We start from the raw sequence: 21,883 nt of genomic DNA, 5'->3' as shown, positions 1-21,883 counted from the left end.
TCTTCATAAACCAGATGTGACAGCGTGAGAATAACGCTGCCGCCTCGGAGACATCTGTCAAGCACATGACCTCAGCCCCTGCCACCATCCAGTCCCGCTTCTGCTTTTTGCTGGCCGGTGGAGGTGGTTGGTTGCCTCTCGGTGTAAAGTGGCACAAGCCTTTGTGGCAAAGCGGCTCTGCTGTGTGCTGAGGTCACCCGCACCACGTGCTGAATATGCAGGTCTGATGGATGGGATCGCACTTAAACCATTAGATCTGCAGCATATTCTTCTCCCCAGACATTCTCTGCAGAATATAAATCTGAGGAACAAATGTTGTCTGGCAGCGTTTTCTCCTTAGCGCACACGGAGCTGTGACTGCATGTGCAAGGGGGATGTTGGAGAACGTGTGCGCTCGAGTCCAGGAGACTCTGGTCAGACCTTGTCAATGTCCACTCTCCCTAAGCCTTTCAGTGGTGAATCTTCACATCTCTGGACACTCTTGAGTTGCTTCCCCAAGCTGGTTAACAGTGGGCTCAAACATAGGGGAGGAAAATAATTTTTAAACAGCCCCTGGTTTCCGTGCACAGGTGTTGCTCACTGGCATAGCAAAGTAAGGTTTGTATTCCTGCAGCCGCGCACCTCCCTCCGAGCAGAGCACGTATCCCGCTTCCGAACCGAGCGGCCGGAACGGAGCTGTGTGTTTGTGGGATGGATGGATTGTTAAAGACTAAATTGTTCAAAAAGTAGGTCTTGTGCTGTTAAATATTTGCTTTCTAGTTTTTTGGGTACCTGAGTAAAGAGCAAAGTAGCGTCACTGGGAGTTTGTACCCCTATGAATGTCAATAACGCCCGTTTACATTCCTCTGCGAACAGCCTGTGTTTTGTTCTTGCGTGATCTAGCGTTTGTAGTTCTCCGCATCTGTATCTGCATTCTTTAGAACAGCAATTGATTCTATTTCTATTAGGAATTTAGAAAATACCTTGATTCAAATCGGGGACGCGGTTGTGTTCCCGTCAGAAACATACTTTGATATTTATTTGTATTTAAATACAGTTTGTTGAAATTCTTACGGCTCTAAATAAACATTTAAAATGCATGTTTTCCTCCAGGAAAGCGAGGGTGGCAAGCAGGAAGTGAGGGTGGTAAATGCTTGGCATCAGCCGAAGTCCACTGATACAAGTCTGGGTACAATAGCAGTAGTCTCTTTTTTTTTTTTTTATTATTATTTTTTAAATTTTTTTTTTGCGCTACCCCAGTGACCAACAGAAGTGCCTTGTCTGTCGCTTGGCCAGACTCAGACCTGGGGGAGCTTTATTGCAGGTCGGTGTTCGCGTCGGTCATTCCCGCTGGTGCTGCTGGCGCTTCCCAGGAATGCTGCAGCTTCCCCAAGGCCCCGTGCCTCCGCGGCAGCCGAGAGCACAGCAAAACCAGCCAGTGCCTAACCCTGGAGCCAGGAGGAGGTAAATGCTCAGTAACGTTTTTTCATGAGCAGCGGCTCTGGGGCTTTGAACATCAACCGTCATGAAATAGGTTTGGGAAGCTGGAGGCAGCAAGAAACGCTGTGGTGGAGGATGCAGCTGCTTTGGAGCCGTAAGTATGGAAGTTGGCAGGCTGGTGCTGGAAAGGGGAGCTGGGCTTGGCGTCTGCCTCCCCTGAAGAGGGGTCTGGGGCTGTTTCTTACCTCTGGCATATGGTCCTGTCCTGTCCCCTTAGGGGCTTCTTTGCTTCCGCTGTATCTCCAGCACATCCCTGGGGCCGAGGTGGGGTACAAAGGACGATGTTCACCAAGTCCATAATGTGGGTTTTCCCTCAACAGCCTTCCTTCCTATGGTGAGACTCCCTCACTTGGGACAGGTACGACATCATGCCTTCACCTGTGGGAGTGTATCACATGCCTAACCCCAAATCTTGGGCTCCAGCTGGATTCATTGACACCCAGCTGCCTTGTTGCCTTGTACAATCTCTGGTGCTGGTGGGAGGGAGCCTGTTGGGGGTAAGAAAGGGGAGGAAGTTGGTACTAAAACCCAGCAGCTCCACCCCAGGCACTGCATGGGCCATGTTCCCGGGGCAGCCAGCTGTGTGACTTGCATTTCGGAGATCTACCTGCTCTCAGCAGGCAGCGGGGGCAGGAGACCAGCTGCCCACAGGAACAAGGCTTGATCCCAAGGCCGGGGAAAGGCAGAGGCTGGGCTGAAGACAGCCTGTTCCTGAGCCTCTTCTGACTTTGCGGGGCCCAGAGCGCCTGGTCTGTAATTATCAGAGCAGAGAAAGCCGTCAGCATTACCGTGCTGCGGTGTGCTGTGGCGTTACAGCCCTGCATCGCGCTCAGATGCAAACAAAACCCGCATTGCCCTGCTCCCACCGGCGCTGTGTAGGGGGGCAGACAGCTTTCATGGCTGCATCCCTGGAAACTCCTACGTGTTTCTTCTGGAGCAGTGGGAGCCAATTCAGACCCCGCCAGCCTGGACGAGTGGTTTGAATTGTCCTTTCTCAGCACCGCTCCTCTGCACTTGTCCCTGTCCCCCTGTCACTCTGCCGAGCGGAGGACGGAGGGGAGGATGAGCAGCAGGCCTCAGGCTGAGTTTCTTAGGGGTTTGTTGGGCTTTTTTGCAACTTCAATGTTTAAACCTAATGTCTTGTATTTATTCTAAAATGGCTTTCATCTGATTTCCCTCTCGGTTAACAATTTAGCTGTCAAAATCAATAACGGCGAGGATCCATCCCCGTCCGCCATCAGCTCACGTTACCGTCCTGCAATTACTCCGTGGTGGAACCGCTGCCGGGGCTTTGCCGGGGAATTATCAGGTTACTAATGAAGCCCGGGCAGCGGCGGGCGGCCAGACGCCGCGGCGGTGGGTGCGATCCCCGCTGCCCGTCCCCATCCCGCCCCGCGGGGGGCTCGGGGGCCGCGGCCGGTCCCGGCGGTGCGGGGCGGCTCGGCCCCGGGGCCGGCCCGGCCCGTGCGCCCCGTCGGGGCGGGCAACGACGGTGCGGCGGGGGAGGACCGTACCGGAGCGGGTGTCGTGTGTCCCCCCTCCCCGCCGGTGCCGCCGCCGCCGCAGGTAGCGGGGCCCGGCGGGGCGGGCGGCCCCCGAGGCGCGGCGGGGGGGCTCTGCTTCCTGCCCGGCCCGCGGCCGCCCCCGGCGGGGGAGCGGGGCCGGCGCGGCTCCCCGCCCTTCCTGCCGCGGCCGCGGGACGCGCCGCCCGCGGGCACGGAGCGCGGCGGCGGCGGGCGGAGCGGGGCGCGCCCGCCCCATGCACCGGAGCCATGAGGGCGGGCAGCCCCGGGGCCCGGGCCGCCGCGCCCCGGCCGGCGCCCAGGCGGGCAAGGTGAGCGCCGCCGCCGCTGCCGTCGGGGCCGGGAGCGGGGCCGGGCACCCCCGGGGAGGGCGCGGGCCGGGGCCGGGGCCGGGGCCGGGGCCGGGGCCGGGGCCGCTCGCTGCCTCCCGCGCCCGAGGGGAGGATTTTCCATCCCGGCGTTTTCTGGGGCGTTTTGTGCTCGGCGGCGGGAGAGGGGGAAGAATTTCGATTTTTAATTACTACCATTAAAAAAATCAAATTTGCAATTCTTTGGGTGGCCTGATGGATTCCCTGATTGACAGCCGGAATTGACACTCTGGGTACCTCTTATCTCGGGCATTTACGGCAATTTCTAATTGCAGGTAGTTTGTGGGGTTTTTTCAGCGCTTTGGCTCGCATGGGAACCGAGCGATTACTTCAAGAGGCCCGGGTTAAGTGCAGGCAGGGAGAGAATTCAATCCACATTCAAATTGCTTCATTAAAGAGACGCAGCTTTTGTTGCAAAGGATTTAAATGGCCACTAGAAAGTTCTTATTTATTGTTTTGAGGCGGTTTATATAGGGTGCCCCGCGCTCGCCCGGCGCATGGAGCAGCAGCCTCCCTCTCCCGCTCTCTCCCGCAAGGTGATGCCGCCGGAGCCGCTGCCCAAGGGGAGCTCCCGCTGCCTCGACCCGCACGCCCGCGCCATGGTAAGCGGGGCCGGGGGCTGCGGGGACCCGCCGGGGCTCGTCGGGCCGGGGGATGCGGGGACCGGCCGGGACGCACCGGCGGCTGCGGGGACCCGCCGGGCCGGGGACGCCGGGGGCTTGCGGGGACCGGCCGGGACCCGCCGGGCCGGGGATGCCGAGGGCTTGCGGAGACCCGTCGGGACGCACCGGGGGGCCGCGGGGGACGGCGAGGCCCCGGCTGACGGCCCCGCGGCGGCTCTGCCCGCAGTCGCAGCCCGACGGGGAGCCGCTGCCCGGCGCCCTGGAGAAGGAGGACGCCCGCTCGGCGCCCAGCACACCCTCCACGCCGTCCGTCTGCTCCCCGCCGTCCTCCTCCTCCTCCACGCCGTCGGCCGGCAAGAACGTCTGCTCCAGCTGCGGGCTGGAGATCCTCGACCGGTACCTGCTCAAGGTGAGCGGCGGCGGCGGCGACGGGGGTCGGCGGGGGGCGTCGGGCGGTCCCGGGTCTCAGCCCCCTTCTCTGCCGCAGGTGAACAACCTCATCTGGCACGTCCGCTGCCTGGAGTGCTCCGTGTGCCGCACCTCGCTGCGGCAGCAGCACAGCTGCTACATCAAGAACAAGGAGATCTTCTGCAAGATGGACTACTTCAGGTAGGGCAGGCGGGCCGGGGGGGTGGGGGCAGCTCCGCGCCGAAGCCCCGGCTCCGGGGGGCCTCAGCGTCCTCGCCGGCTGCCGAGGGGCCGGGACCGCTCCGGCGCTGACAGGACGGAGGTTTGAAAAAGCCGGCGGGCTCCGCGGAGCAGCCCGGCAGAGAGGCGTCCCCTCTGGGCACGGGGAGGATGGGGACTTGGGGTGCACCCGCACCCCCTCCCGGAGGGCTTCCGACCCCCCCACCGGGCTCCCCGAGCCCTGGCACGGCGGCCGGAGCCCCTCGGCTCTGCGGGGGTTGAGCGGCGGGGAATTGTCCCCTCGCCGGGGGAAACGCCGGCTGAGCGGCGTCGCCCCGGCTCCTGCCGGGAGGGTGGATGTGTGCCCAGCGGTGTGCGGCGCCGAACGGCCTTTGGAAGCCTCTGTCCGTGGGGCAGCATCGCAAACGCCGGAGCGTCCTTGGCCGGTGCGTGTTAGAGAACGGAGACAAACGCGCGGCCGCGCAGGTCCCCGCGGCCCGGCCAGGGCTCGCCGTGCGCCGTCGGTCCCGACCTGCATCCCCCGGGGGAGCGCGTCCTGCAGGGAGGCTGCTTCTGGCTCCGACAGCCTTTTGGTTTAAAACCTTAAACCACGGTTTTTCCCCAAAAAGAGAGGCAGGGAGGGGATGGAGGATCCTGAGCTTCTCACTGGGCTTTAACTAAATATCAGAGCCCGCCGCTCTGACTTTCCCTATCCCGCCAGGATGAGGAAATGCTGTTCTCCCCGGGAGGAAGGGAGACGGCGGGCAGGCGATGAGAGTGACCCCGGCGAGGGCGCTGGGGGCTCGGCAGCGTCCTCCCGCCGCCGCGGAGCCCTCGGGGCCGCCTCCGGCGACAACGGTGCCGCGGGCAGGGTGTGCTCGGCAGGGAAAAAAAACCAACCTTTGAGATTTCTTTAGGGTTTGTTATCGGGAGGGTCTCCTAATACTCGCCACACCGCCGCTCGGCCCCCGTCCCGCCGGGCTCGGTGCCGCCGCGGGGTGCGCGGCTCCTCGGGCTCCGGCGCGGCGCTTCCCATCCGGCCCGGCTGTTACTGTTGGTGTCATTATTATTACTATTATTATTAAACCACTATTTTTTAGTGAATTCACCGAAATTTCCTTCACTTTCAAGTGAAAGGTTTAGGGAATTCCGCGGTGCCGTTGTGCTGCTTCAGGGCATTTCCAGCGTTTTTCATGAATTAACAACCGTTCCGATGCCGTTAATATTTTTAAAGTACGGACATTTCCGAAGGCGGTTTTAAAGTAGCGACTGGATCTCTAAATTGCCTTCGAGCAAATCCAGCGAATAACATCTGTTAAAAATAAACCCGTTGAGCTGGGAAGCCCCGCGCAGCAGCCCCCTCCCTCCGGGCCGGCGCGGGGTCTCTGCCCGCCGGGCACCGGCGATGCCGAAGGAAAACTAAAACGAAAATCGCTGCAGGCGCCGCAGGAGCCCCGCGACTCCCGAGCGCCTGGTTCGGGGGTCGGGGGGGCTCCCGGACCGCGCTTCGCACTTGCCTTTTTTGCTGAAAAATAGGGGTTGGATTTATTTTTTTTGGAGGGGTGAGTTGCCGTGCGGCGGGAGCGGCAGCGCTGGGAGCCGGGAGCGGGCGCGGGGCGACCCCGCTCCCCCCCGGCCCCCGGGTCCGCGGGGCTCGTTGCGACCCCCTACCCAGCCCCGGGCCGGACCCGCTGCGGGGGCGGCGGGCGGGGGTCGCTCCCGCAGCCCCCGGGGGCAGCCGCGGCGGATCCCACCGGGTTGAGCCGCGCCGCCGCTGCCGTCGGTGACGGTCTGCGGCCGGAGCCGCTCGCCAGGGCCGGGGCGGGTCGGGGCAGACGCTCCCCGGTAGCCCCCCTGCAAACCCGGCTCGGGGACCGCTCGTCCGGCCCCGGCCCCCGGGAGCATCCTGGCCCGCAGCCTGGCGAGCCCGGGACAGCCGGGACCCAAAGGACAAATCTGACTCTTGAGTTTTGTTTGGTTTTTTGGTTTTGGTTTTGTTTGTGGGTTGTTTTTTTTTTTTAATTTTATTTATTATTTGCTGCAGATGAAATGTGTGGGTTTTTTTTAAAGCAAAGCAGAAATCCCATCCTAACACGTGTGGGTCTTTGGAGCCAAGGCAGATGCGAAGGGGCGGTGGGATGCGCTCTGCGTGCAGCGCACGGCGGCTTTTATCGCACCAGCGCTGACTCCCGGGCAGCCGGGACTGTTGGTGGGCAGCCGGGACTGTTGGTGGGCAGCCGGGGCTGGGGGGCCGCCAGGCGTGGGGCCGTCTACGGACACAGCCCTGCTGCTGGGTGGGCGCTGCTGCCCGACGGTGGGTGCGTTTTGGCCTTGTCTGTCTGACCTTCTCTTCCCAGTGCACGTGAGGGGCTGCATAAGTGCTGGCGCTGCCGCAGCACCGCGGCCTCGTGTGCGTTTTTAAGCAAACGCTGCTGTTTCCTGTGTCTTGTCAAATAATTGCATTTGGCATCCAGGGCTCCAGTGCTTCGAGGAGAACCAAATTAAAATTGGAGCTCATTGAGCAGAACATTGTGTTCCCGGGCGATACGAGGGCTGCTCGCGGCCAAGCTCCCGCGGCTGCGGTCGCAGGGAGGCCCGGTGTGATCCCGGTGTGATTCCCGCAGCACCTCGCTGTGACGCCCATGGCTGTCTGCCTCACTGGGCAGCCCTTGGGCACACAAGCATGGGGTTGCTGGCCCTGCTCTGTGTCCCTGGGTGCTGGGACAGCAAAAAAGCTGTGCTGTGGGTGGGCCAGCGCCCACAGCCCGGCTACAGCCCAGGTGGCTTCTGTTACCTCTTGCTGTCATGCCCTGCTGGGATGGCGCTCCTACTCGGGCGGTGCTGTGGCTCAGCATGGAGATGGACTCGCTGCGGCAACGCACCGCTGGTCTGCTGTGCGATTTGGGGTGATGTCTGGAAGCTGCAGCTGCAGCGTCAGGGGCTTCCTACGGAGCGGGCTCAGGAGGGGATGGGGACATGTGGGAGCTGTGGCCCTGGGAGCTGGGTGTCCCTTGCCCCATCCCTGCAGGCGGGGATGGACAGCAGGGCTCAGGGAGCTGTGGTGCCTGGATACAAGCGGTGTGTGAGACCCAGGACACACCAGGGCATCCTCCCACCTCTGCTCTTCTCCTGCGCCCCAGATGTTGCGGCCGCCCCTGGGGGAGGCGGGATGAATTTCTCTGGGATGAGTCTCTCTGGGATGACTCTTTCCTGGTAATGCTGTTGGCAGTTTCCATCTCCTGGTGCTAACGGTTGTGGAGAGCTGGCAGCATCTGCTCCCCTGACCACAAACCATGCGCACGGAGCCTGAGCCGATGGCTCTGCAGATGTTGGTGATGCCCTGGGGTGTGCTGCAGTGCTGGGTTCAGGGAAAGCCCCAGTTCTGCATCTCCTGCTGCAGTGCGACCCCATCCCCATCCCTGCCAGGCGGGTGGCAGGAGCCACAGGGAGCTCCTCACTGCAGCCCCACGTGGTCAGGGCTCTTTGGGCTATTGCTGCCCCGTGAGCTTGGTGAACTAAAGTCTGTTTTATTTTTGAGCCGTTGTTTGCAGTGGCGACAGGTCAGGTCAGCCTGCTCGCAGGCGTTTCTCTCCCTGTTCCTGCATCCCTGGCGGTGGCAGTCCCTGCGGTGGCGGTCCCTGCAGGGGTGGTGTCTGTTGGGTGGCAGCAGGTGCCCGTGCCCAGCCCTGGCTCAGCCTGGTTTCTGTAAAACCTGATGGCCGCGGTTGGTGCTGGCGGCAGGTGTTGGCCAAGAGATGCAGGCGCAGCATCGGCAATTGCTGGTGCCGCAGCCTCTGCAGCGACCGCAGCCTCCACGCCTGTGTCTGGCTGCCGAGCATCGTCCTCTTGCCGGGTGCTGCTCGTGCGGTGGCTCTGTGGGGGACAGTGGTGTCACCCCCCACCTGTGCTGGCTGCTGCATCCCCACGAGCCCCCGTGCCCTCGGCAGCCCCTGCCCCGTTCCCTGGGCACCAGCGCCAGCCTGGGCTGGGGGGACACCGTGCTGGGGGGACACCATGCTTGGTGCCCCCCCAGATCCCAGCTGGTGTGTGACGAGGATGGGAGGTGTGACCTTTCCTGCGCGGTGCCCTGGGCCTCAGTTTCCCTCAGTTCTGGAGGCACAGGGACGTGCCCGTCCCCGGGACGTGCCCCCCCTCCCCGCATCAGGCTGTGATTCGAGTGGGGAGCGGCGATTACCACGTGCTATTAGCTCGGTAAGCCTGCCCCTCGTTTGGTACCGTTCAGCAAGTACGACTGTTTACATAGCACATTGTTCAAAGTAATTCAATTTACAGGAATGATCTTTACTTCTAAATAAAAAATTAATACAGTTCTTTTGTTTGTGCGTTTATATAAACTAGCTGGCACACAGTCAGTTTACAATGTTCCCATCTGAAGTAAATTAGTGAAGTCTCTTAGCTAAGTCTCTGTATAATTTCAGCACAGAAATATCCTCTCTAAGGCAGCCCTTTTAGGTTTGCTTTTTTTTTATTTTTTCCCTTCTTTCTGGTCAGCTATGGTCAGGCTGAAAAATTTAAACCTTTCTTTTCCTCCCAAATAGTTTTGCAATTAGTAATTCCAGCACAGGACGGTCTTTCTGCATCTCGCCGAGCCCACGGCGGGCGGCAGCTCTGCGGCGGGGGGCCGGGCGCGGGCAGCGTGCCCCAGCTGCGGTGGGCTGCCCTGGGCTGCTCTGGCCACCCCAACGCGAGGGGCTCGCGGTGCCGGGGGTCTCCTGCCGCTTGGTGCGGTCGCCTCTTCTCGATGTTTTGTGCCGGCGCTGAGCGATGCCGGGGCTGCTCGGGCAGGGTAGCAGAGGGTGGCAGTGGCTCCACACCCTGCCCTGTGTAGGGTCAGGACTGCGGGGCCCAGCTGCGGTGGGGGCTGGGTGGGAGCCCCCGGGGAGCCAGAGGCCACGGTGATGGGTGCGTGGGGAAGCGCAGTGGCTGCGACCAGGGCTGTGTGGGAGCCAGCACCAGCGCTGCGGTGATGCAGGAGGTGCTTGCTTCTCCCCTGCTGCTCTTGCTGCTGCTCCTTGCATATATTTTTTCAAGCAGCGGTAATGCTAAAACGCAGAAGCCAAACCAAGGCTGTGCCTGACCCTGCCTGCACTGTGGGCAGCACCCCTGGCCAGCGCTGGCCCAGAGATGCAGGGCCACGGGGGCCACGTCTGCTGCGTCCCGTATCCTGGCAGAAATGGGATTTTTCATAAGTGCATGTATTTGCCCAGTGCCCGGCACGGGGCTCCTCGCCGCCTTGTTGCCTCTTCGTTGCACCGAGCTACTTTCCAGCATAACTCACTCGGGCGCGATCATCACCCTCTCACAGTGAGGAGACTCCTCGTAGGAGGAAAAAGCAGATGCGTGCGGCTCTATGTGTGAGGAGAAAACACATGTTTTGATTTATGGCAACGGGAGAGAACCGGCTCTGACACAGTTTTCATCCCAGTCTCACACTGGCTGTTATCAAAATAAAAAGCCCACGGGCCTGGAAGCTGATTCATGGCGCTGCGTCACCTCAGCCCCTCGGTCGCTGGCGCCACTGGGCTGCGGCGCGTCACGTCCCGCTCCTACCCACGCCGCTGCCTGCACCGCTGCCCATGTCGCTGCCTGCACTGCTGCCCGTGCCACCCTGCCATGGGGGAACGGCACCGCTGGGGCGGCTTTGCTGCAGCTCTTTCCCTGCATGGGTGTTGTGGGATTTGGGTGGGATGGGGCAAGCAATGGGGCTGGCACCCTCCTGCCCTCACCCTCCTGCCCTCACCCTGCCTCTTCTCCTCCCGCAGCCGGTTTGGTACAAAGTGTGCCCGCTGCGGCAGGCAGATCTACGCCAGCGACTGGGTGCGGCGAGCGCGGGGCAACGCCTACCACCTCGCCTGCTTCGCCTGCTTCTCCTGCAAGAGGCAGCTCTCCACCGGCGAGGAGTTCGGCTTGGTGGAGGAGAAGGTGCTGTGCCGGATTCACTACGACACCATGATAGAGAACCTCAAGCGAGCGGCGGAAAACGGTACGCAGCCCCAGCGCCGTGGTCGCGGCCTTGCCCCTGGCTGTCCCTGTCCCCCACACTGACCCCACCACAGGGTGCCGGGGCCAGTCCTGTCATCGCCAAAAGGGGGTGATGGGTGGCCCCAGGGGAAGCCGAGCATGAGACCCTGGGCTGGCAGAAGGCTCCTGGGGGTGACCAATGTGCCAGCAGTGCCTGCGGCTTGTGGGAGCCGTGCCTGAGCCTGTGAGCCATGGGCAATGCCGAGGACAAGCCGCCGGTCCCATGCAGCCCGGTGCGCCATGTGCAGCGGGTGAGGAAGCCACTGGGATTTTGAAGCTGTGAGTCATAAATCTAGAAGGTGGGAAAGCTGGCGATCCGACAAAACCTTCCCATGATTTTCCACCCGCCCTGCCCGTCCGGGGACACGCCGCTCCCAGCTGGACCGCACCACACGCTGCCGTCCCCACCACGGCACGCCACGAGCCGCCGGCCAGCCTCCGCTTTCCCAATCAAGTCCCACTCCCGCCGGGGCTGGGCTGGTGACCCCGAGGTCATGCAGCGCAGCATCCCCCTTCCCGTGGCCACGGCCCAGCCCCATCCTCTGGTGTGGCAGTGGCCAGAGAGATGCTCGGAGGAACAAATTGGTGGGGTTAATCCAACGTGGTGCATGGGCCAGGCAGTGCCAGGGCTGTCCTGCGTTGGAAAGCACCTGAGATATAGTGATATGGCAGTGATCGCAGCTCGGGGGAGCCAGCGGCCTCCGGGGCTCCAGCCCTCTGTGCCCCTCGCTAGCGCTTGGTGGGCACAGGGAGGCAAACGCCGTGTCCCGGCCTGTGCAGCATGTGGAAACCATTAACAACCTGACATGAAAATAATCAGCGTTTCTGTTTACAGCCTTTGAGTAAGAGGATGCGAACAGAGTGCCCAGTTGGGCTGGGAGGGTCTCGGCTTGGGCCGTGGTTCGTGGCATCTTGGTCCATATGGTCGGCTGCTGCTGCGGCGTGAGCGAGGCAGAGGGGAGCGGGGACGGAGGGGGAGAAGCCGCGTGGCCGGGAGGAGCAGGCTGGTGCGAGGATGGAAGGGTCTGGCGCCGAGGGGTCCCACAGAGCTGTTGCACCAGCCCAGGGCTGGCGTGGTGGGTTTGCTGCGGCTCGTAGGGTCCTGCTGGTGTGGGCTGAGCCCCACCGTGTCAGGGCAGCGCTGGGGCACATGGTGAGTGTCCTGTGTGGGTACCTGTGCCCAAGTGTCCCCTAGTTTTGAGAATGGGATGGGATCGCTCTGGAGAGCTGCAGTTGCTGAGGAGTTGGAGAGCCGTGCGCCCCCCCCTCCAGTAATTACCCAGCAATTTCTTCTGCACATGAGGTTTTACATAGAAGAAAAATAAACAGATGTTGCTGAAGTCAGAGTCCCATTCATCATCCTAAAAGAACAAGTCAAACTATATGAGAAAGTCCTTCAACTCAAGCCAAGACAATCACAGCCCAGTCCAGCTTGCAGAGCGAGCGCCGGGTTGTGCAGGCGCATCCTGGGAGCAGGGTGAGCGCCAGCCCCGCTCCGGCATCCTCCCTCATCCATCACTCACCACTGCTTCACCCGCACTGCCGGGAGCAGCCGGGCCGGGCACGATGCAGGCTGCACTGGGCACCCTGGCGAGGACAGAGGGACCCTGGCTCAGGCCACCCCCCTGCAGGCTCCGTAGCTGTGTGAGCACAGCTGGGCTCACCCCGATGCTGTGCTTGGCAAGTGGGTGGACAGCCTCCCCCCTCGGTGTGTCCCCCATAGTGTGGTTGCTGCTCAGAGCATGGGCACCCCGAGGCCATGGGGATGGCGCTGCTCCTGCTGCTGCTCCAGGAGCCAGGAGGAGGAGGTCAGGGTGCCGGGAGGATTTGGGGCCAGGGGAAGGAGCAAAGAGCCCATTGAAATGCTCTGAGCAAATGAAACGACTGATGGAGGCAGCGCCCGCAGGGGAAGATGGGGTCATGGGGAGCAGCACAGGGCAGGAGTGATGGATGTCGGTGAGCCTGGCGGAGGCAGGGTCCCCTTCTGAGCCACTCGCTGGTGGACACGGCCAAGTGGTGACCGCGAGTCAGGGCCAGCAGAACATCACCTCGAAATCCATCTTCCTGCTGCCGTTTCCCTGTTCCTCATTCCCCGCATCTTCCACCAACTTGCTGCATTTTTCTTAATTCAACAGTAAAGTCCGCGGGGCGGGCAGTGTCCTGAAGGGGCTCAGCAGCCCGGGGCTCAGCGGCGGTGCTGGCTCCGCTCTCCCTGCTACTGCTGGCAGCAAGGGATGCTGCGCTGCCCCATGCCACCACGTCAGGCATGTTGTCCCCTGGTTGAGCAGCCGTTGCATGCTGGGGTGGGCAGGGGGGTTTCTGACCTGCGGTGCACGGGGCTTCTCTCTCGTAGGCAACGGGATCACGCTGGAGGGGGCTGTGCCCTCGGAGCAGGACAGCCAGCCGAAGCCGGCCAAGAGGGCCCGCACCTCCTTCACCGCCGAGCAGCTGCAGGTAGCGGGGCTGGGCCGGGGGGGCCGGGGGGGTGCGGCTCCCCGGCCTCATCCTGACCCCCTCGCCCTTCTCTCCCCCCCAGGTCATGCAGGCACAGTTTGCTCAGGACAACAACCCCGACGCACAAACGCTTCAGAAGCTGGCGGACATGACGGGGCTGAGTCGGAGAGTCATTCAGGTGAGGGGTGGGCAGGGGTGGGCAGGGTGCGGGCACCATCGGCCGAGCAGGGCCAGGGAAGGGGGCAGAGGATGTGCACCAAAAGGCTGGTGCTAGCCAGGGCTCATGTCCCTGTAGCCCCTCGCTCCCGCACATCAACCCCGGGACTTGCCGCATCCAGCAGCTTCATGCTCCCTCACCAGCTTTGCCAGGTCCCATAGCGATGCCAGCACCATCCTTTTTCTGTCTCGCTCATGGGTTTTCTATTTGTTTTTCCCTCTCATGATGCAATGAAAATTCCACCCCATACAGCCCCAGCCCGCCCCAGTACATTTCCGGGTGGGAAAGCTGCCGTTAGCCTGCTGCCCCAGAGCCCCGTGCTCTGCCCGGACAGCCGGCACGGCAGCATGGGCTCTTCCCGGCAGCCATCCCGCCGGAGCAGGCAAAGCCAGCTGCTTCGGGAAGCACTGGGATTGAGAAGTTTAAAGAAAAAGGGGTTTTGCAGCCCCAGGGGAAGCGGTGGCAGGAAAGTCCCCGCGCTCGTTGTCGGGGAGGGGAGGGAGAGCAGCGCTGTGGGGACCCGGAGAAATGTCCTCTCTGCAGCTCCCTGCTCGCCCTCCCCGTAGACAGCCCAGCTTTGCTCCCTGGTGACATTTATACTCTTCACTTTAATGTTCTGCTGACATACTTTCCACATACAATAAAAACATAAGCGATTAAAATAAATTTGGAGCTTTCATCCAGGATTGTTTTGCCAACGACACGTTTAAATTTCGTGTGTGAAAAACTGGCTCGAGCCTCAGTTATTGAGATTCTTCATTTAGCTAAAGATCAAGCAGTCTGCACGCTGGGCTATTTTTTATGTGGATATTTTTTAAAGGCACTTTGAACAGGAAACAATTTGTCAAATGCTTACGACTGTTTCCTTCTCTGTGGTCCAGCATGCGTGGCCTCAGAGACCTGATCTTCTCTCAGTCTTGGAGAAGATTTTTACTCCCAGCTATCTTTCAAAAATTAAAGCATAAGAAAGAAATCACCACATTAGCATAGACCCCCCTCCATGCATGTATTAATTCTAGGATGTAATCCCCTAACTATTCCTTTAATTAGAAGCAGCGAGATATGGTCAGGGAGCTCATACCTGCTGCTCAGATGGAGTAGGACTATATCCCACAGTACCCTCCTTTCTCAGCTTTAATGTTCTGCTGATGTGGTTTTTGAATACAGTAAACCACAAGTGATTAAACCAATATTGTTTTCATTGTTCCTGAAGTCACATCTTCTTCTAGTCTAAGCTTTTGCGTCCCCTTGCCTTGCCAATGCTTGCATATTTCCCAGCCGATCTCCGCCGTGCTTTTAGGCCAGGCTAGCTGGGGTTGAAGCTTAAAATCTAAATAAGACCCTGAAGGGTGTTCCCATCATTTGCCGTGGAAGCCATGCAGGGCCGAGGCTTTCTGCCTGCAGGGATGGATGAACCCAGCCAAGGCTCGGGTACAGGGGGTGTTTCTGCCCGGCCGCTCCCCCAGCCAGTGCCATGCCGTTCCCAAGAGCTTCCACAGCCCTTGGAGCTCAGGGAGCAGCTTGCTGTTAAAATTATTTCAGTGTGGAAAGGAATAGTGTGACCATTAATGTGAGTTTCTGCATCCCCTAGTCCGAGTGCTTCATTCAGTGACTCCTGCGACAACCTTGGAAGTTTTAATTACCCTAATAAAAAATGGTGTTGGTTTTGACCAAGAGAAATGAATAGTAGAGATGCCACTTTGGGCACCCTAATGTCTGTACTATCTTGAGACAGAACTCTTGCTCTAGTGAGTGTACAACAAAGCTTCGGAAGCCAGTGGAGTGCTGGTGAGGTATTTCAGCGTGCGGATTTCTAAATTTGAGTCCTTTTTAAAAAATATTTAGAAGAGACACCCATCATAGGGCCTTGGTGAAGGACCACACTTCAATCCAATTGTCTCTCCATTGACACAGGGTTTGCTGCTTGTGTTTCAGGTTTGGTTTCAAAACTGCAGAGCCCGCCATAAAAAACACACCCCCCAGCACACGGTGCCGCCCTCGGGAGCCCCCCCGTCCCGCATCCCTTCTTCGCTCTCCGATGACATTCACTACTCGCCCTTCAGCAGCCCGGAGCGGGCCCGGATGGTGACGCTGCACGGATACATAGAGAGTGAGTGGGTGCTGGTGGGTGCGGCAGCGGGGTGCTCGGGATGGCGGGGCAGGGGGGTGCTCCCGGGAGCAGTGGTAAAAACGCCCTTGTACTCTCCTGCACGTCTGGTGCACACACTCCTCCTCCTCCTCCTCCCCCTCATGGTCTGAGGATTTTCTGAAGGGCTGTTTACGGGGAAGCCCCAGATGAGAGAAGGAGGGGAGAGGGGACTGCAGCCTCTTTCCCTCCGTACCTCAGCCCCAGAAAAATCACTGCCAGGGTTTTCCCCGACTGGTCCTTGGCCCTCCTTGTGTTTTCTTTGTCATGGAGAAGAGGCATGAATGTGCCTGGCTGAGCTCGATGGTCAAGTGGTCTCCTTCCTGCTCACAAGATCAGAGTTGCTTTCTCTAACAGTTGCCAAGTGCCGGTGAGGTGAATCATTTGCGAGTGGCGGGCAGCTTTGGTCATGCCTGGATGGAGGTTTTGGCTCCGTGACTCTTGTGAAGCTTCTCCCTTCCCTTGCCCACGCAGGCCGTGGTAAAATGTGGCTCCTGCTACGCCTCTGCCTCGTCCACCGGGCACCTCTTCTTCCATGCGCGTCCCGAGCTGCTCCCCGGTGGAAGCCTGACCGTGCCGGTTGCAGGGCGTGTGTTGTTTGTAGTAACAGAGGCTGAAGCCTCTTCTCATCCACAGGTCAGGTACAGTGTGGACAAGTGCACTGTAGACTTCCCTACACTGCTCCACCAGTGCACCTCAAAGCAGACATGGAAGGACCACTATCTAATAGGGGTGAGAAGGTAATTGTAGACCCTATTTTAGGCTTCGAGGCCAAACCACAACTGTAGAAAAGATTTTTGTGTAACATCATTGCCACTGCTGTCTCTTGTCAGCATCACTGCTTCTCCATGATCTCTGGCAGCTGCCTCCCGCTCATGTGTCTTTTCTTAATTTTGGTGGCCCCGGGTCGATGTACCAACTGTTGGTCAAAATGGCATCACTTTGTTCTTCACTAAATACCCCTCGTTGTTGTGATGTGCCGGGATGCTGTGCCTGCATTCCCTGAAGGCTTTTGACATCCTCCTGCCTGAACTCCTCTCTCTGGTGTTTCCCCTTCCCATGTGCGATGAGCTCTGTCCTCCTGCTCCGTTCCTCAGCTGCCTGCACGCATTGTCCGTGCAAACAGTGACTGGCTGTTAGCAACGGAGCAGGGGGGACCTTCAGCATGTGCTAACTTTCCAGTTTTCCATGAGTTATTATTCATTTCTTGGGGATTCCAGTATTGCTTAAAAAAATACTGACTGGCTGTTACAATATCTGAAGTATGACTGTTATTTCACAATGTCTGGCCAGGAAATAATATTGCATATTGATATTTTTCTGTTCAGCACTTAAAATACCGGTCTGTTGGAATGCACAGCTTATCTGGGGGCAAGACTTGTGCAACATGCTTAGGCTCATAAGACTTTATTCAGGAGCTCAGTTTAAATGGTTTTGTTTTGAGGAAACACTGAGACTTTGGCAACTCTTATTGGTTTTAGCTTTTGTCTTTACTGTTAGAAGTTCTCAGCATCTCTCTTTTCAAATCTCTCTCAATTCTGTGCAGCAGCAGTAGCTTATTGAGCTCTGTTTCAATAAGCACAGGGAGAGGCACAGCAAAGTTACTTTTTCAGTCTAAAAGCCAGCATTTTGTCATGGTATCGCACAGCAAGCTGGAGGGTTTTCAGAAAATATTAGACAGTCCTGGTGCTGTCATTCAGAGAAACTTCACTGCAGCAAGTAGTTCCTGTGATTTAAATGTAATTTCTTGCTCGCAGCTGTTGCAGAACTGGGTTTTCAGGACACGGAGCTGCCCCCCAACCAGCTCCTTTTCCGAACTATCACTTGCATGTTGAATTCCTGAAACCTGAATCAGCCTCTTTCCACATCCAAAGTTTTTTAAAAGCAGTGATAGCTGAGATCCTGGGAAAACACGTGTAAAGGCTGAGTCTCTGTTTCCCTCCGCACATAAGCCACAGAGCCCCACTCCTCCCGGGGTACCCAGCACAGCAGCCGGGGGAGAACCGAGCTGGGACCAGCTCAGCGGCTGTTTCCCTGGCTGATGGCAAGGACAGACGCTGCATTTGCAGAGCAGTTTGAGGGAAGCCTCACTGGTTAGCAAGTGAGGTGGACAGAGTAAGGGCTGTTGGCGATGGTCTTCGTTTTCTTGGCAGCTGCTCTATCGCAGAGCAAATCAATACTGGTTCCAGTGTGTTGCCCAGTGTGATGTAGTTGCACAGCTAAAGGTGTGCCCAGAGGTGCATCCCCCTCTCAGGCTGTGTGCTGCCACAGCCCCGTTACCTCCGCCTGTGCCTTCCCCGGCCGGCTCTGTTCCGTGGGCAGGGCTGGCGGCTCCTGGGCAGACAGAGGTCTCAGAAAGGGTTCCTCCATGGGAATCGTCTGCCTGGGCGCCCGCTGCGGCAGCGGGGCACGTGTCTGTTCTGCTGGCCCTGAACGCACGTTTCATTGCGAGGGCTGCCTGTCTCTGAAAGCAGCTAATGCTTGGTTCCCGTTTTTCCCACTAGGTCATCCTCTTTCAGTACTGACTGCGCGAACTCTTCCTCATCTGCCCATGGCGCTACCAGCACCACTGCCCCTCAGCCGCTGAAACACGGCGTCCGGCCCAAGGCAACTGTTATCAGTCATGCAGGAGAAACTCAGATCCAGCACTCTCAGTTATTTCCATTGACCAGCACCTAACATCCACTATTATTTCTCCAGCGACACTCTGTGTATGTGTGTGTTGAGTGCAGAGTTGCATTTTTCACTTGTTTCTTGTGGACTTGTAGAACGACCGTGAGTCTCTCCAAGGCAATGCCAGCCACAGTCAAAATTAGTGACTCTACTGTGCTTGCAAATCTTGCTCCCAAACCCACGGGAATATGAACAAACCAGAACATGCTGAGTCTCAGGGGTGTCAATGATCACCTCTGAATATAAAGGAAGGAGGAATTTACGTGGTTTGGCCTGATTCTCTTTTTGCACCAGTGAAGCGCTGTCGGTTCCTGGACATCCCTCCTTGTCTCCACTTGCATGTATGAAATCTGAAATGGGCTTTTTTGGCTCAGCAACTCGATGTATACACAGACCTTCCTGGGCCAAACTCACGGGTAGCTGAGACTCCACTAAGTGGAAAACACGATGCCAGCTGGAAATAGGCAGTTTTTCTTCCTCAAAGTGCTTTAGAATCACATGTCCTTTGATTTACTCTAAGGTAAGTAAATCTCAGTGTTTTTCCCCCCATTTTATAGGAGGGGAAACCGAGATGTCCTAAACTGAGAGGAACCGTGGGGGTTGGTGGCAGAGCCAGGTTTAGCACCCTGAAGTTTTTGATTGCTGACTTGTTCTTAGAGCACTGAGTATCTCTCTCCTCTCACAGCCATCTACCAAATCTTTTTTTTTTTTAATTTTTTATTCTTGTTCTTTATTAACACGCTACTTTGTTTCCTTGGAGTCATATTGGATCACAAATGAGTGATTTCAGAATGTATCTACACAAAAGTCTTAGACACTCCATACTCTGGGACTGGGAAATCCTCAATGGAAACTGATCATAAAGGTGTAGAAATGTTCTGCCCTGCTGCGGACCCAAGTTCAGTTAGTGGAAACAGTCGGGTAGAAATCAGAGGCCAGTTAAAAAGAGGAGAACCGCAGTTAAGACGAGCAGGAACAGTCGCTAGCTGAGTGGACAGCAGCGTGATGGCGTGTTCCTTTATCTGGCAGCGTCTCTCTGGTTCCCTCTGCCCTCCTGTTGTTCTCCCTCGCTGGAGTACGGCCGAAGGCACAGCCCGGGAGGACTGATGCTGGCGGGGCCGGCACCGCGGGGCTCATTGCAACAGCAAAGGAAGTGCTCAGCAGTCTGGCCCCAGATCAGGAAAAAAACTCCGAAATGATTCTTCATTGACGGTAATAACAAAAAGTAAACAAGTAACCTTTGCCAGCCCTTCTCAGTTTCCACCGAGCCAAGAGCAGGTCTGTAACAAAACCTCTCTCCGCGCGAGCACACGGGCCTGTCTTGCTGCTAAGTGTCTGTGGGACCGCGTTTCCAAGAATGTGAAAGCCTGCTATGAGCCACAGTTAGTGTGTAACGTGACCGAACTGTGCCCGGGGAGCAGAAGACAGGAATCCATGCGTTACATAACTTGTTTTTAATTCGGGCTGTAGATCCATGTGTTTTTCTTTCTGGGAGATCCTGGATCAATCTCCAGCGTCGGCTGGGTGGGCAGCCATCCCGCTGGTTTGGCCAGCCCGTATTGTACACGCGGTGAGCCTTCTCCTGACTGTGCCCCCGAGTGCTGTGTGTCACCGACGGCTGGACACGCGGCTCCAGCCAACCGGTAGGCATGGCATGAGGAATGGCGCAAGGAGGCGCGGATGGCTGCTGAGGTGGCCACCAAGGTCTCTTGGGTTGAGAAGTAACTGAGTACAAGCATGCATTGGTATTTGTTAGAACAAGCATATATATATATATATACACATATATATGTATATACACACATACATATATATGCACACACGCACAACTGTGTGTGTATATATATTTTAAAAAGTACAGAGAGAGAAAGAGGGTGATGGTAATATCTCGGACAGTTAGGCCAGTATTCTGTCTAATTGCAGCCAGCAGCTAGCAGCTCCATCCCCAATTTAAAATAACATTTGAAAGGAGAGAGGAAATTAAGTCCGCAAAGTACTGTCACCTTCGACGTGCGAATAACCGTTTCCAGTGTGTAACCAGTCACAAGGCACTCATGCACGCCTGACCTGACTGGAACCACCGCTGCAGAAGTGTCCCCTCGGGGAGGGGACGGTCACAGGTTGCACCCATTGCAGTTGCTTTTCTCCTTGTCTGTAGCAATGAGCACAGGACGGGCATTCCCTTTGTTGGCTGTCGGTGGAGCGTTTGTAATCACAAGGTTGAGGTGGATTGTTGTGTCCACACGCAATAACCTTGAGATGCTGGTGGCGGTCGGCAGGGTCACCGGGGCACAACTTTCTTCTCCGTTTTTTGCTCGTGCGTCCTGATGACCCTTTAGTTGTGGAATTAGTGCCATAAACGAGTGGGTAGCTATTTCATTTAAGACTGAAGGAGAGACTTTGGGCTGTAACTTGACCTGACATCCCCCAGTACTTGAGATTTCCACAGCTGTTTTGTTGAGGGAGAAAATGGTTTGGTGCATTTCTCTTCTGTCTCAGCAGTGCAATGAAAGGGGGAAAATATAAAATATGTATCTGCTAAGTATCACCTTAGTTACTGATCACAAAAAGACCCCACTTGTGAAATGTACTGTATATCAATGTTTTTGTAACTGATACCACTGACGGGACAGGAGTGCAAAGCAGGGGGCGAGGAGCGTAGGTGCTTCTCTCCAGAGGGAGTGGACTCGCCACGACCCGTGGGGCGAAGGGCCCCGCACAGGCTGTGCTCCAGGGCACCGTCCCCCATAAGTAGCCAGGAGCAGCTTTGCTAATTCAGAAATCAGGCTCTGTTTATATTAAGCCCAAATTGTTTGCAAAAACTGGAAGCAATTCAGCTTGTGCAGTTTTAGAGCTAATTATGTGTATGGAAAATATTCAACTGTACCAAGAATGTAAGAAATCCTCTAATTTATTCAATACATTGTTTCACAACATATTTCACACTGACTGTTGCCACTGAACCAAACCTTATCTCAGGTCATTTGCATTCATCTCCTGTCTGTAGATTAAAAAAAAAATAAAATTAAAATAATTCTCATTTTCTTAGTTTATTCAGTAATTGCCAAATGGGTTCTGGTGCAGCAATGCAGCCTCCACGTACTAAACTTTTCCAGTTGCTATTTACAAAACCTTTTGCAGACAAAAATCCAATGAAGATGATAGCCAGTGAAAGGCTTTTCACTCACGTTTAATAAGATAACTAAACACGGCTAGGGTCTGAAAGTGGAATGGTTTACAGATTTATTACCAATTCTTGGTTTTTTTTTTGGGCTCACGCTGGTTAACCCCAGTGCCCGAGCTAAAGGTGCTTACACAACTTACTCGTTGGGACGGGGGAGTGGGAACCAGTCCTGCACTACCAGTGATATATCTGTAGGGTGCCAACTAGAGACACATCAGTTTTATTTCATCCACCAATCATTTTGTTGTAGCATGTTGCAATTCTGCATGTCTTGGCTACAATGGTTAAAAAAAAAAAAATTCTCTGAATGAGTGGACGGTCAAGACTAATATTTATTTTAAAAAAAGTAAAACTAAATTGTAAGCACTTTTTTGTAAAACCAATGTCTGTTTTGTTACATACTTTTAATGTTGTGCTTTGTAAATGTCTTATTTGTGTAATAAATAAAGTTAATGCAAGTAGAAGTGCTGGCACTTACATCCAGAAAATGATGTAATTCCATTTTATTTTATTTTTAAATACTTTCTGGCTTACTAATCAAGCAGCA

The 21,883-nt window shown here is 56.8% G+C and overlaps 1 protein-coding gene across 6 annotated transcripts; it reads left to right on the top strand.

The window, feature by feature from the left end:
• The first annotated feature begins 3,211 nt into the window (after positions 1 to 3,211).
• Positions 3,212 to 21,800, top strand: LHX6 (LIM homeobox 6). Of its 6 annotated transcripts, XR_008469308.1 has the most exons (11): positions 3,212 to 3,313; positions 3,832 to 3,972; positions 4,220 to 4,402; positions 4,481 to 4,602; positions 10,404 to 10,624; positions 13,016 to 13,116; positions 13,199 to 13,294; positions 15,269 to 15,443; positions 16,116 to 16,219; positions 17,984 to 18,672; positions 19,182 to 21,800. XR_008469308.1 is itself a non-coding variant. In XM_054220922.1 (10 exons), exons 1-10 carry the CDS (start codon positions 3,239 to 3,241, stop codon positions 18,002 to 18,004), a joined length of 1,239 nt encoding a protein of 412 aa, XP_054076897.1. In that variant the 5' UTR covers positions 3,212 to 3,238; the 3' UTR covers positions 18,005 to 21,800. The 6 variants fall into 6 exon arrangements, 5 of the variants coding, with proteins under 5 accessions (XP_054076897.1, XP_054076898.1, XP_054076899.1 ...); XM_054220922.1 differs by having other exon boundaries at positions 17,984 to 21,800; XM_054220924.1 differs by having other exon boundaries at positions 3,215 to 3,313; positions 3,845 to 3,972; positions 17,984 to 21,800.
• Positions 21,801 to 21,883: the final 83 nt, after the last annotated feature.

This window comes from Rissa tridactyla, chromosome 14 (genome assembly GCF_028500815.1).
Source record: "Rissa tridactyla isolate bRisTri1 chromosome 14, bRisTri1.patW.cur.20221130, whole genome shotgun sequence".
NCBI classification, from domain to species: domain Eukaryota; kingdom Metazoa; phylum Chordata; class Aves; order Charadriiformes; family Laridae; genus Rissa; species Rissa tridactyla.
Note: the sequence above shows the minus strand (reverse complement) of the source record. Positions and strands in the feature narration are given on the sequence as shown.

Coding starts and splice junctions, on each gene's coding strand:
- LHX6 (XM_054220922.1), top strand. CDS start 3,239: ATGCACCGGAGCCATGAGGGCGGGCAGCCCCGGGGCCCGGGCCGCCGC. Junction 13,117..13,198: donor TCACCGCCGAGCAGCTGCAG/GTAGCGGGGCTG, acceptor TCTCCCCCCCAG/GTCATGCAGGCACAGTTTGC. Junction 13,295..15,268: donor TGAGTCGGAGAGTCATTCAG/GTGAGGGGTGGG, acceptor CTTGTGTTTCAG/GTTTGGTTTCAAAACTGCAG.